Source organism: Arachis ipaensis, chromosome B6 (genome assembly GCF_059453495.1).
Source record: "Arachis ipaensis isolate K30076 ecotype BB chromosome B6, ASM5945349v1, whole genome shotgun sequence".
NCBI lineage: Eukaryota > Viridiplantae > Streptophyta > Magnoliopsida > Fabales > Fabaceae > Arachis > Arachis ipaensis.
The window spans coordinates 114,937,285-114,950,373 of record NC_142441.1 but is presented as its reverse complement, the minus strand read 5'-3'; the positions used below and the strand labels follow the sequence as shown (position 1 = coordinate 114,950,373).

General features: G+C 36.0%; 2 protein-coding genes, 1 long non-coding RNA gene and 1 other non-coding gene across 4 annotated transcripts; 2 read left to right on the top strand and 2 right to left on the bottom strand.

Annotated features, from left to right (window-relative positions):
• Window positions 1-342: 342 nt before the first annotated feature.
• SIP2;1 (small and basic intrinsic protein 2;1) lies at window positions 343-2,284 on the top strand. The gene is made up of 3 exons (XM_016306369.3): window positions 343-809; window positions 1,396-1,656; window positions 1,804-2,284. The coding sequence occupies exons 1-3, from the start codon at window positions 513-515 to the stop codon at window positions 1,966-1,968; spliced, it is 723 nt and encodes a 240-aa protein (XP_016161855.1). The 5' UTR covers window positions 343-512; the 3' UTR covers window positions 1,969-2,284.
• A 462-nt stretch (window positions 2,285-2,746) lies between these two features.
• On the bottom strand, window positions 2,747-7,113 carry CRD1 (dicarboxylate diiron protein, putative (Crd1)). The gene is made up of 5 exons (XM_016306368.3): window positions 4,841-7,113; window positions 4,319-4,383; window positions 3,900-4,227; window positions 3,448-3,546; window positions 2,747-3,159 (listed from the first exon to the last, which is right to left on the bottom strand). Exons 1-5 carry the CDS (start codon window positions 5,312-5,314, stop codon window positions 2,896-2,898), a joined length of 1,230 nt encoding a protein of 409 aa, XP_016161854.1. The 5' UTR covers window positions 5,315-7,113; the 3' UTR covers window positions 2,747-2,895.
• On the top strand, window positions 5,699-7,664 carry LOC110263431 (uncharacterized). The gene is made up of 2 exons (XR_002349083.2): window positions 5,699-6,665; window positions 7,045-7,664. It is a non-coding gene; the product is annotated as an uncharacterized LOC110263431 (long non-coding RNA).
• Window positions 7,665-8,631: 967 nt separating this feature from the next.
• LOC107604717 (uncharacterized) lies at window positions 8,632-11,708 on the bottom strand. The gene is made up of 3 exons (XR_015886112.1): window positions 11,464-11,708; window positions 9,204-9,755; window positions 8,632-9,078 (listed from the first exon to the last, which is right to left on the bottom strand). It is a non-coding gene; the product is annotated as an uncharacterized LOC107604717 (transcript).
• Between the last annotated feature and the right edge of the window lie 1,381 nt (window positions 11,709-13,089).

Below are 13,089 nucleotides of genomic sequence, written 5' to 3'. Positions count from 1 at the left end.
GTAATGTATGTATGAAGAGCATTTAATTCTAAGCAGCTGCTCAGGAAAAAAAATAGAATATATACTTAAATAGTTTTTAAAGAATTTTATATTGGATATTTTTATTTTTAAAATTTTTTTATTATGTCTGAATTTTATAAAAACAAGGTATATAATTTTTTTTGTCATTAATTTTTAAAATTCATTTGTTTGAGTAAAAATAATGAATTTAATTAAAATAAAAATTTATATATTTTATTTTTATAAAATTCAATAAATATTTTTTTTTTATAAACAAAAATGTAAGACGCAAAATTTTGTAGGACCAATTTGAGTATATGCTTAACAAAATGGACTGTTTAAAGGAAGAGTCCCACTAGAAAATTGGCAACACACTTTCTCCTTCCATAAAAAGAAAATTGGCGTCCTAGAGATGAGATGAAGAGTTAAAATTGCCTGGACACGGTTTCATTTGCATCATCTATGGCCACGTCAGCGCCACCGTAGCCAAGTGGAGACGGTCGACATCGGAGATGGGAGAGCGGACGAGGCTGGTGTTGTGGGACTTTGTGCTGTCCGCGATGTGGGTGTGGTCAGGCGTTGTTGTGAGGATTCTCGTCTTCGATGTGATGCAAGTGGGTCGCCATCACGGTCACCTGGCTGCGGAGATTGTGAAGATGGGGCTCTCTGTGGCCACCATGTTCGTCTTTGCCTTCCTTTCCAATGCCACACGTGGTGGGGCCTACAACCCCCTAACCGTTTTGTCCTCTGCCTTCTCTGCAGGCTTCCGAAGCTTCTTTTACTGTGTTGCTGCCCGGATCCCCGCTCAGGTTACCTTCTTCAAAACCCTGCCCCTTAACAAAACTATTCATCAATCGCACCATTTTCACATTTTTTTCTGGATTCTTATGTTGCTTTGAATTATTTATAAGGGAAGTTAATATATATATGTTGCCTCCAGAAATAAACGAGTTTTTGCATTCAGTATATTTCTGTATGTCTCAAAAATGGATAAGTTTCTGTAAAGTGAAAAAATAAACGTTTAATCATTCTTAAACTAAAATAGACTCGTATAGTATGGAAGTTACAAATTCAATCATCAGCAACCTGTATCAGTTTAGGAATCTCCTTAGATCTTTTTCCCTCACACCCTACATGCTGTGGAAATCCATATACTCTAGTACTAATGATAGTTGTTATAATACATATCTTATCATAGTTGATTTGATGGCACACACAGAAAACCAATGATAATGTCTGATGTGTGAAGAACCAGGGGTGTTATTTGACATAACATTGCTAACTTGTGCATAATGTCACGTCTTTTGTTTAGTTGAACCATTTTGATTTTACAAAATCAAAATCAACTTGAATGGAAGATTACCATTCTAATATGCTTGGTTTCATTCTCTCCAGGTGCTTGGATCTATAATTGGAGTTAAGCTTTTAATTGATACCATTCCTGAAGTAGGACGTGGACCGCGCTTGAACACTGACATTCATCGGGGTGCCTTGACAGAAGGGTTACTAACATATGCAATTGTGACCATTTCTCTTGGTCTCACCACGAATCTTCGTGGAGGTTTCTTCATGAAAACATGGATATCCAGTCTCTCGAAGCTAACACTTCATATACTTGGCTCGGATCTTACTGGTGGTTGTATGAACCCTGCCTCTGTAAGCACACTACTCCAAAAAGATCACACTTTATCTTGTCAAGTGTAAAATTAAAAATTGCGAGAATCCTTTCGAATAGTTTTTGCTAAGAAACCTTCTATATTGTTATCTTATCAAAGATTAAAACATTGTTTGACTATGTTTCAGGTAATGGGGTGGGCTTATGCTAGAGGAGATCACATAACAAAGGAGCACATTCTTGTGTACTGGATTGCCCCCATAGAGGCAACTATATTGGCAGTTTGGACATTCAAATTGTTAGTGCAGCCGGTTAAACAAGATAAGACTGCCTCGAAAACTAAATCGGATTAAGCTTTGTTACTATTTTTGTGCTAAATGTGTGATTCTTCCTTAGCTTTCAATTAATATTTGGGTAGTCTAGTTGGTTTGGGATAAATGTACATCAAGCTTAGGTGATTAACAATCAGTATGTGTTGCGGCAGCTATTGTTTTTGTGCAATTCTAAATATTTTCTAGTGCTTGAGTTAATTGGAATCCTTGCATGCATCTCTTGGATTCTTATGCATGATTCACGCGTTGTACTCTCCCACCTAACAGATTGTTGGGCATTAACAGTGTGTAAAATCCATCTTTTTTTTAATTTTTTTAAAAGACAATTTTTCTTCTCTATACTGCAAGTAATGCAAACCTTAAATTTTCTTTTCTATACAAGTAAACGGTTTCTTTTCCCATTCGATGTTTATTAAGCGATCACCCAATTGTTATAAATCAGATTTTGTGGACACAAAGCATTTCTGAATAAATCCCACAAGTTCGGTTCACCTATAACCTCAATGCATCATTCGGGAATTGTTTTGTAACACCTTTATAACCTGAGGATACATTATTATAGAGCTAGATTACGGAAAATTCTACCTTAAATTCTACGTTAAACAAAAAGATCAATGTGCAGTACTTCATAAGGGGACTTCTAATTAAGTACCTTAAATTCTACTGTTAGACCTTCCAATTTAAGATTGTAGGAAAAGGATCATATCTTATTAAGTACTTCATAAAGATACTTCTAATTTCTAGTGAACTTTGAATAAGAAAAAGAGAAATTAAAAAGTAGAAGATACGGTAGAACACATTATAACTAGAAAGGGACCTCAATAAGTCAATATTGTAAATGTTTCCTCACTGTCTAGTACAACCAACTTTTGGCAGCAATACTAATAGAACCCATAATGAACATTATGATGGAGATCAAAAGTAAATAAGGGAATTTTATGCATAACTTCAGTACACAAGCTGTGGTTCAAACTCTGCCAAATCTACAGATCCTGACTCAATGGGTGGCATTAGATATGCTGCCAAGAGTTCAGACACCAGGGCGGCAACAAGTGGAATCCTTTTCAAGTTCTTCACCACCGGAATGTCATCACTCTCACCAACGGCTAGAAGCTTCTCGTTTATCTCAACCATCCGGTCCAATTTCCGCTTGAACTCCGGGTTCTCAACATCAAGAACAGCTGGGAAAATCCGAGCTGTTGTGCGGTTGGTCTGCATAAAACAATCAAGGAATGAAGCTTGAGTAATATCTTGAAATTAATGAAGTCTAAGTTAGTTCTTTGTTGAGCAGCTCTCATTTGTAATGTGTTTTTAAGGGAACTTAAGGCTGCAAATTTCTTTCTTGCTTTTTCGCAAGTTAGTATTTATGTTCATCAGTTTGTACTGGACAATTAGTAGAAACAGATGTCGATTTCATTATGGAGAATAGAAACTTACGAACAAAAAATTAATTGAACATCAATAGTGACTACTGCTGCTAATTTGAAATTAAAAGCTAACCTCAATGATGACATGCATGTCAAATTCTTTTGTGTCGAGTCCAATGCCTTCATAGAAAGCTGTGCGTTGACAATCATTGAGATACATCGTGACATAAACCTGCATGAACAAATTCGAGAATTACATTTTAAAGATTACGAAGGATGATGAAAGATACCACAAATAAGATCTTTTTGACAGGCATAACCCGATTCATGACACAAGAAATTCATATGTGAATGAAATTATCTTGGATGTACTTGACATTGATGGATGCTATTGGGTTTGATCTACATGTAAATGTAGTGTTCCATATACACACTTTTCCCTTATAAACTCTTGATTATCTATTATATTCTATATAGCAGCTTAACCTTAAATAAATTGGAACGTATATTATGGTTACATTAAGAATCTAATTAACAATCCAAGGGTAAAAGTAAGAATCAAATTCTACACAAGCAAAAAATTACCGATAGACAGAAGAATCGAGCCCATAGTTTTGCCTTCCAGTCATTCAAAAACTGTGGCTGTGCTTTCATCAAAGCAGAGAAGAAGTCTCCATGTCTGTTCTCATCCTGGCACCAGTTCTCAAAGTACTTGAAAATGGGATAACATTGGTATTCAGGATTCTCCTTGAGATGTCTGTATATGGTTATGTATCTCCAGTATCCGATTTTCTCAGACAGATATGTAGCATAGAAGATAAACTTTGGCTTGAAGAATGTATACTTTCTAGCTTTTGTAAGGAAGCCCAAGTCCAAAGCCAAATTGAAATCAGATAAACCCTTGTTCAGAAATCTGTATAGAATCAAAAGGATAAGGCCATTCAGCATAAGACATGAAACAATAAATTGAAGGAAAGAAGAACAAATATGTAGTGTTTTCATACCCAGCATGTCTGGCTTCATCCCTAGACATCAGAGAGAAAATCTCAGCCACGACAGGATTGGTTTTCTGCGATTTCAACATCCGAAGCAATTCATCAGTCTCATAAATAGAAAGCCCAAAAGTGTACAAAGAAATAAAGACTTAGAAATGTTTTGCATGCTCATTTTACTTCCAAAACCGAGCCAATCACACTTTGATTCAGTGAACTAGTCAAAATGAGTACAAACAACACATCTCGAAGAATGCATTGGCAAAGAAAGCTCTGCTTCCTTGTAAGACAAGAATGAAACTCAAATAGAAATGGCATTCTCAAGCTTATCTTTTAAGAGTCACATTAAGCTACCCAAATAATATAGATCCAAAATCCTAGTACTAATTAGAATTTAACACCAATAGTGCACTTTTATATGCTGTATTGACAAAATTACATCGCAATTTTTTTCAATGCCCAAAACTAAAGTTCACATGGTGAATTGCATTTTCCTGGAAATAAAGAAACTAGAAAGAGCAAACACACACAGACCTTGAGCCTCCTTCCAAGCTCCTTGTAAAGGAGGAAACCAGAGAATTCAGCAGTGCAAGACCTCTCAAGGAACTCAACAAAGATCTGTCTGAGTGGACCGTCAATCTTGTCAGCAGCCTCTTTGAACTCCTTGTTCCTCACAAAGTGTGTCTGGTTGTAATCAGTCTTGAACTCCTGGAGCAGTGCCACAAACTCATCCTGGTTCAAGTTCTTGTTTATCTCAGTGTTGAACAGCATCTCCATCTCATCAAAGTCTGTTGTGTAGAATCTTGGTGTCAACAGTGTCTCCTTTATGGCAGTTTTACCCTTCTTGCTTGGCTTTGTTGAGGTTGATGCAGCTGGAGGTGTTGGTGTTGTTGTGGACATTCTTATGGTGCTGAATTTGGAGTATGAACCAATTCTTCTGGTGCCAAATTTGGGTGTGGTGTTGCTAAACTTGGAGATTGGTTTCACAAGGGCCATTTCTGCAGCCATTTTTTTTTTCTTTTCTTTGGAGCAAAATCCCAAGCAGTTGGTGTGTGTATGTGAGTGTACTTTGAGGCTGAGGAGTAACCACAGGAGTACTAAGGACAAAGAATCGAATGAGGATATAACTGTTAAGTTGCGGATGGACCGTGATAGAATCTCATCCAATGAAATCTATGAGATGTAATGGAAGGTTGACACGTGGCAGGTGTTGTGAGGTTCTTTGCGAGATGATTGGTTTATTTATTGTGATTTCAACTTGACGAGAACTTGTGGCCTTCCTTCAATTTGTATTGATACTTGTAAAATTTGTTATCTAGATTATTTTTTTATCAATAGAAGATATATAGATTTATTTGTTATAATTTTTTTTAGTGGAAGTATATAAGGACATAGTATATAAAGTGTTAATTCAACACAAAACCTAACTCAGAAGCATAATCTTCTTTATTTTTGGTTTGATTTAGTCACACCCAAGTCAGAAATGGCATTATCTTAACTCTCATTTCTTTTTCTTTTTTTTTATGGTAATGTTTCTTGGGCTTTTAATGGGTCCCTGAGTTGTTTTCTTGTCATTTTTATACATTTATTTGTTAGGGAGTTTCACCAAATTCGAAATCACAAGTGAAAGCTATGTGCAATCAGATTTGTAATGCTCATCAGGCACCAAGTTTGCAACCTTTGCCTTTTGAACATGTTCATTCAAAAGAAGCTAACATATTTGCCTGCAGCAATCTCTGTTTCCCATTTTTGGTGTAGCCAAAATAAGAAGAAACTATATGCCTTTGTCATGGCCCTTTTTTTAAAGTTAGTTTTAAGCTGATAATTTGAATATTCATAAATTTGTGATTAAAGTTAGTTTAGTTTCATTGCCTTAACTTTCGATTAAATCTAGTGTTGCAAATTGATGATGGCTTTTAACTCATCCATGAATTTTTACTCTCCAATTTCGTGGACAAGAAATTTATCATATGATTTAGTTTATGAGAAGTTTTAGTTAGTTATTGCTTCAAAATCTGGAAACTGACCTGCTTAATCTGTACTAGTTTTATCTATTATTGAACCATTATAGATCATTATTATTTGCCAAAACAAAATATCCTAACACCATCAACTAAATGGAAATACTATATAGCACATTTGCTTCTTTTACAGTTTGATCATTATTTTTAGGTGCAATAAAATAAAGAAGAGTACAAGTCTAATATTGACACCAAAGGCTCAAAAGCTAGAACTTAAGAGGGACATCAATATATTGAATAGCTTTACCTGACGCCTATTAGGAAGAAAACCGGGACAGTCATATTGAATTTTATTGCCAGTTGAATCCGCAGCCTGTATAAGAGTAGCCTTCTGCTTTGTAAGAGTAAAATCATGCCCTTTAAATTTTCTTTTTCTTAAAATTCACGCAAAGGGGGTTGCCTGAACACCTTTTCACATACATTCTTTGGATGCAATCTCTTGCACCAGTACTCTTGAATACAATGAAGATACAATTAAATATCATAGAAATTGGAACCCCAAGCAATACAAAACATGATCTTTTAGAGATCATATTATAAAAACTAATTTTTAAAGATCTTTTGGAGCTAATTTAAATTCTCAATAGGCATAATCATGAATCATATTTATCATTTTCTTCCCCCTCCTATTTTTAAAGATATAAGTGCTTGATATTGGGGTTATGTTCTCTCTTTTATTCCTTTTTGGTTACTAGTACTAATGTTACTGGAAAACAGGTGAGTGACAATGAAGACTGTAACATCAGCAGCATATTTGAAGAAGCTTGTGATTTTATAGCTTATGTTGAGCAGATTGGTCAGAGAGTTATAGTGAAGGAAGCTCTATGTTCTTAATAATGGGAGATGACTCTTCTACCGAACAGTTGGAAGAAGAAGAAGAAGAAGAAGAAGGTTGGCGTGTTGTTAGGAACCATGAAGGTTTGAATCCAGACACATATTGGAAGGCTTTTATGACAAGCTCGTGGTCTCTGTTGTTGTTGTTGCTGCATGACGAAGAAGATTCCACGAGAGAAAACAGAGCAAGGAGAATCAAGAATCTGTAAAAGAAGGGCTTCATGATGAGTTTGTTAATTAATGGAAGTTGTACCTATGGGTCGTTGACTGTTGAGCATCATGACTCATGAGCTTCAAAAATCAACCGTTTTTTTATGATCACCGCTTTCACCACATTTCCTCTTGCACCCGTTGATTGTGACCCCTTTTTTGTTTTCATTATCCCCTTTTATTTTTCAAAATTGTGGTTGTTTTCTTACAGTATTCTAACCTCATTCATGTTGGTTTGAGTAAACAATGATTTTATATTGGAAAAATATATAAAATCTTAAGATTTTTGAGTAGTGCTAGGGAGCCAATGGCCTAAGTGTACAATGTGTGGGCTAAATCTTTGGTTTATGAATCAAATGAACATCACCTATACTATGCAGAATAACCATCCGGATTCCAGAGATAACCATCCGGATACCAGGGATAATAAACATCACATGTTATAAAAAACTAATTTTGGATTCACCAAAGTTTGACCTTCCGGATCTGGAATTTTTATACCATGCCCTGAAACCACTCATCCCAAAAGCGTAACTTGAGAAGACAATGTAACACTAATAATAATATCTCTAATACTTTCCAAACCTTCATTGTACACATTGTATGCTTAGGTCATTGGCTCCCTATACTTTCTCAAGATTTTTATATTGTAAAAATAACTTGTTAATAGACAGTTTTAAATTGATTTATTTATTCAAGATTGTAATATCATAAAATTTTGATTACTTTGTGTGGAAGAAAATAGATCTAAGTTGTATTAATATAATAATAGGATTTATGGTAGTGTAACCAAATAGATTTGAAGGTGACATCACTGTGGGTTCAAAGAGATGGGGACCATTAGCTTACAATGTGTTGCAAATTGGAGTTACTCCATTAGCTAAAAAGGAACACTAATCCATATGCAGATAAGCCCCATTCAAAGTCCATCAACGTATCGATGACCCAGTGAAAAACAGACTTCATTATTCAAAGATTCAGAGCAACTACATTGGCAGCCTACATACGACTCTATCTGATTTTCATACCACTTTTAAGAGACACACAACTAGTAACTCTCAGATAAGAAAACTGATGGCTTCAATCAACCAATATTTCAAGCTATTTCTCTACAATGAATTGCAGACTTCATATTGCTTTTTCTGGAATTAGAATGGACATATCTTGGACAAGCAAAAAACTATCGTAAACTTTTTAAATAAAATTGTTATCACCTGCATTATTTTGAATGTAAAGAAATTTGAGATTCTGTAGCAGAACTTACACTAAACAAAGAAAGCTTATAATTAATTCATGTTCTGAGATGTACTTTTGGAAAAAGATTATATTACATAGTACAATAATTATGTTTGTGCTCATAGCTTGGTATATGTAAATCTAAATAACCCAACTTATCAAGAGATAACCCCACAATGACCTTTGTTAAAAAATGTATATGATCAAGACATATATACAAGGGGTAGCAAAAACATCTAAAATCTTATCATCATAAGCAAATTCGATGGACACACTTCACTGCGGTCCTTGTGTAAGTCTCTGCACCTCATTATGGTCACCAAGAGTTTCAATGAGAATGGGTGGAGCATACTGGGCTAGCCCTTGGTGCTCTTCAGAATCTTGGCCGAATGAGAGAACAATTATTTCAATTGACATCTCCACAACTGCGAAAAAAAGAGTTGCAACAATGTACCCAAGAGCCCAGGATAACTGCATTAAACAAAATGAAAAGCAAAGTGTGTGAAAAATGAAAATCACATTAAATGATATAAGACTTCTCTGTTAGCAACTACTTTTCATGCAAGATATAAGGCTTCTCCTCGACAGATACTGACCTGGACCGTCTTCTCTCTCTATTTTTAGATTTTCCATGCAAAATTTCTTCATTTTTGCTGGATTGAAGCCTATTATCATCTGAAGAAACTGATCTTAAACGTCTTTTGCTCTTTTGTTTGATTTCATCAATCTTGGGAGATGACTTACTACCTCTGTGATGACTTGGGGATCCAGAATCAGCACGTGATTCTTTCCTTCCTCTATGAGGTGAACTTTCTCTGTGATGTTTTGGAGAAATAGATCCAGTTCAATGTGATTTCCTTGAATGAGGGCTCACGCTCCTACTCCTATTCCTTCTTGAAGCAAATGAATGCCGATCAAGGTATCTATCTGAATCCTGTCTTCTGCTTCTTTCACTGTGTTCTCTGATGTCTCTATAGGACCTTCGATCCCTTTCATAGCTTGAATAATGATGGGACCTGACTGGTGATCTGGACTGACGATCCCTATTGTAGCGAGCAGGAGAGTAGGAACGACACCTTCTCCTTCTTCGATAACTAACAGGACATCTTGACTTTGATCGAGATCTTGCAAGAGGAGGAGAAGGAGACCTGAAAATGGAAATTGAATTAATGAATTCAAGACCTTTGTTAGCATATGAAAATGAAGGACAAAAAGAAATAATATACAAACAAGATTTTGTCACCACAATCATTCAGCCATATATCTTAAAGACAGATCAACGATATACAATTTTAAAACACTACGCAGAGTAATTGCACATATTGTGGGGGGAACCCTTAAGATTGATGAGAATGCATATTCACAATAAAGAGATATGCTACTCAACCTCACAGCTATGGCACATAAAACTGCAAGCTTCTATAATACAAAGGCAATTGTGTAATATATATAAAGATAAAAAAGCAATGGATGCATTGTACTCACACTAAACCCAAATACATTCAAATACCTACTGATAACAAAATGTATCTAGATATGATATACATTCAAATACATTGATTTATCAATATACCAAACCAAACAACCTTAAAAAAAAAAAAAAAAACTTCACATAAACTTCACCCCACCAAACCAAACAACCCCCCAAAACACAAGCTTCAAATGAGGATGATTTTCACTACCCTATTTTTACAAACACGAGTGGTGCATAGAAAACATAATAAGGGGTGTTTGAGCTGGGACCATATACTAGTATTAGTATTAATGATGTCGTTGTTAACATGAGAATGAGAATGAGAATCTCATGGTCCTTATAAGTTGTCGGAGGAAACAAAGAAGAATCCAAAAGAGAACAAAGAACCTGCAAAAAGTGCAGATCTTTGTTTTTTCTCTTCTCATAAAGAGGAAAAGGGTGGCATGTAGTAGAAGTAGCATAGGGACTGGGATCAAAGTAGGAATGAGTTAAAAGGCATCATCAATTTGCAACACAAGATTTAATCGAAAGTTAAGGCAATGAAACTAAACTAACTTTAATCACAAGTTTTTGAATATTCAAATTATCAGCTTAAAACTAACTTTAAAAAAAGGGCCATGACAAAGGCATATAGTTTCTTCTTATTTTGGCTACACCAAAAATAGGAAACAGAGATTGCTGCAGGCAAATATTTTAGCTTCTTTTGAATGAACATGTTCAAAAGGCAAAGGTTGCAAACTTGGTGCCTGATGAGCATTACAAATCTGATTGCACATAGCTTTCACTTGTGATTTGGAATTTGGTGAAATTCCCTAACAAATGAATGTATAAAATGACAAGAAAACAACTCAGGGACCCATTAAAAGCCGAAGAAACATTACCATAAAAAAAGAAAAAGAAAGGAGAGTTAAGATAATGCTGTTTCTGACTTGGGTGTGACTGAATCAAACCAAAAATAAAGAGGATTATGCTTCTGAGTTAGGTTTTGTCTTGAAGTACCTGATTGTGTACAAGTCTTTGAGAAGAGCTAAACAAATAGAACTCAACAACTCATTAAACAAGGAGATAATTTAGTATCTGATTGTGTCTGAGCCGTATATGACCTCCTAAGATTTTAATACACAAACCATTCTGTCAGCTTAGAGTACTCATAATTCAGTTCCAACGTGCTTGTCCTCTGAAATTTTCTATTTTTAAATTATAATTTTTTAGTTTCACAAATTGATGAACAAACTAGCTCTAATATGTATATGCATGCGTGAGAAGGATAAATAAATTCTAAAGAGACAAGAAAATAGAGGGTTAAGGAAAGGATGAATATCAACACCATCTCTTGACAAGAATTTAAAGCAGCAACATTCAACCAAATTATAGAGACTAACCTTACGGCGACGCTCTCTGAAACGAGGAAGACGGCGACGCGCTCTGGAACGAGGAAGACAGCCACGGTCTCTGCCGCACGTTCTCCTCGGCTGGGTGAGGCGCGCGCGAAAGCCGCGGTGACCTTGACAGATCGCCGTGAAGGAAGCTTCTTTGTCTTCTTTATCGGAAGAAGAGGCGATTGAAGAGATGAGAAAGAGGGGCACGGATTCCATGTGCCGTGTGTGTTTGGCGTTTCGGTGTGCATAGCACTTAATTTTGGCATATCGGTGCGCTAAAGGACGAGAGTCATTGGATCTTTCTTGTTTTTTTATTTGACGGTATAGATTTTTTTGTGACTGAACATAACACAAAGAAAAAAGATCTAAGAAAAAGGGTAGTACTCCTCTCTAATAATAATGTCTAAATTATTAGGAGGCAGTAACCACTCTAGATACACCTGCTTGTTTAAAACAGCAGTCTTAGCCATTAAATTAGCCGCTCTGTTTGCTGTTTGCTGGATGAGTACTAAAGTAGCTGTCCAATTGCATTGGAGCATCTCTTTGATTTTGTCAAGCAGATCAGAGTCATTCCTAATCATGCTGATTGTGCCTCGCGAAACAAGAAGAAACATATCAAGATTATCAGTTTCACATATGACCTCTTTGCACTCGCAATCCCAAGCCATAACAAGCCCTCTCCAAATAGCATGAAACTCATAATAGAGAATACTAGAAAGAGGTATACTGGCAGAACAACCTTTTATCCAAATTCCCATGCTGTCTCTAATAATACATCCAAAGCCAGCTAATTGCTCATTTTCAAAAATGCTTGCATCGCAGTTCACTTTACAGACATTCATTGGAGGTGGTTCCCAGTTATATTTCAAAGAAGAAGGAATAATATGTTTTTGGTTGATAATAACATTAGAGAAATCTCGAGCAGCATGTTTAACTAAGTGAACAATTTTCTCCTTACTCCATGGATCATTTTGGTGGAAGATGTCATTGTTCCTATCCCTCAAAATCCACCAAAAGGCCGCTGCAAAGAAACTCATTTTTGTTGAGGTTAGAACGAATCCAAGACACAAAATCCAAACTAGAGTCCTCAGCGGTCATTCCCAAATTTAAGCTAATCCAAATCTGACGAGCTTTTTGGCAAGTCCTAAAGCAGTGGTTAATATCCTCTAGAGCAAGATAACATCTCTGACAAAAAGCAGAAGTAGAAATACCTCTTTGAAACTGGTAACTAGCTGTGGGAACTCCGTTGTTGAGGCAAAGCCAGAGCAGACACTTTATCTTCTCCGGTATTCTCAAGCGCCAAAGCCAAAGCCAATTTCATTATCATTCCAGCCAAATTTCTTCTTCAATAGCCATTCATACCCGCTTTTAGTCGAGTAGGTGAGAGTATTTGAGTTTGTCCAAAACCAACCTGTTTTATCTCCTACCTGCTTGATAGGATCAAAGAGCATCAAATCAAGTTTAACTTCTTCCGGAATCATTGTGCAAAGAATATCCCACCGCCAATGCCCAAGGTGCCAGACATCTTCTAACTTCAAGTGAGAATCAGAAATGTGCACAAAAGGAACCAAAGGAGCTAGCGTTCCACATAGTCGCCAAGCATGATACCAAAAGGATTGAGACATCCTA

Excerpts from the sequence above, each read along its gene's own strand:
- CRD1 (XM_016306368.3), bottom strand. The coding sequence starts at position 5,314 with ATGGCTGCAGAAATGGCCCTTGTGAAACCAATCTCCAAGTTTAGCAAC. Across the intron at positions 4,228-4,318 it reads GATGAAGCCAGACATGCTGG|ATTTCTGAACAAGGGTTTAT; the intron begins GTATGAAAACAC and ends GATTCTATACAG. Across the intron at positions 3,547-3,899 it reads CTCGATTCTTCTGTCTATCG|GTTTATGTCACGATGTATCT; the intron begins GTAATTTTTTGC and ends TTGTTCATGCAG.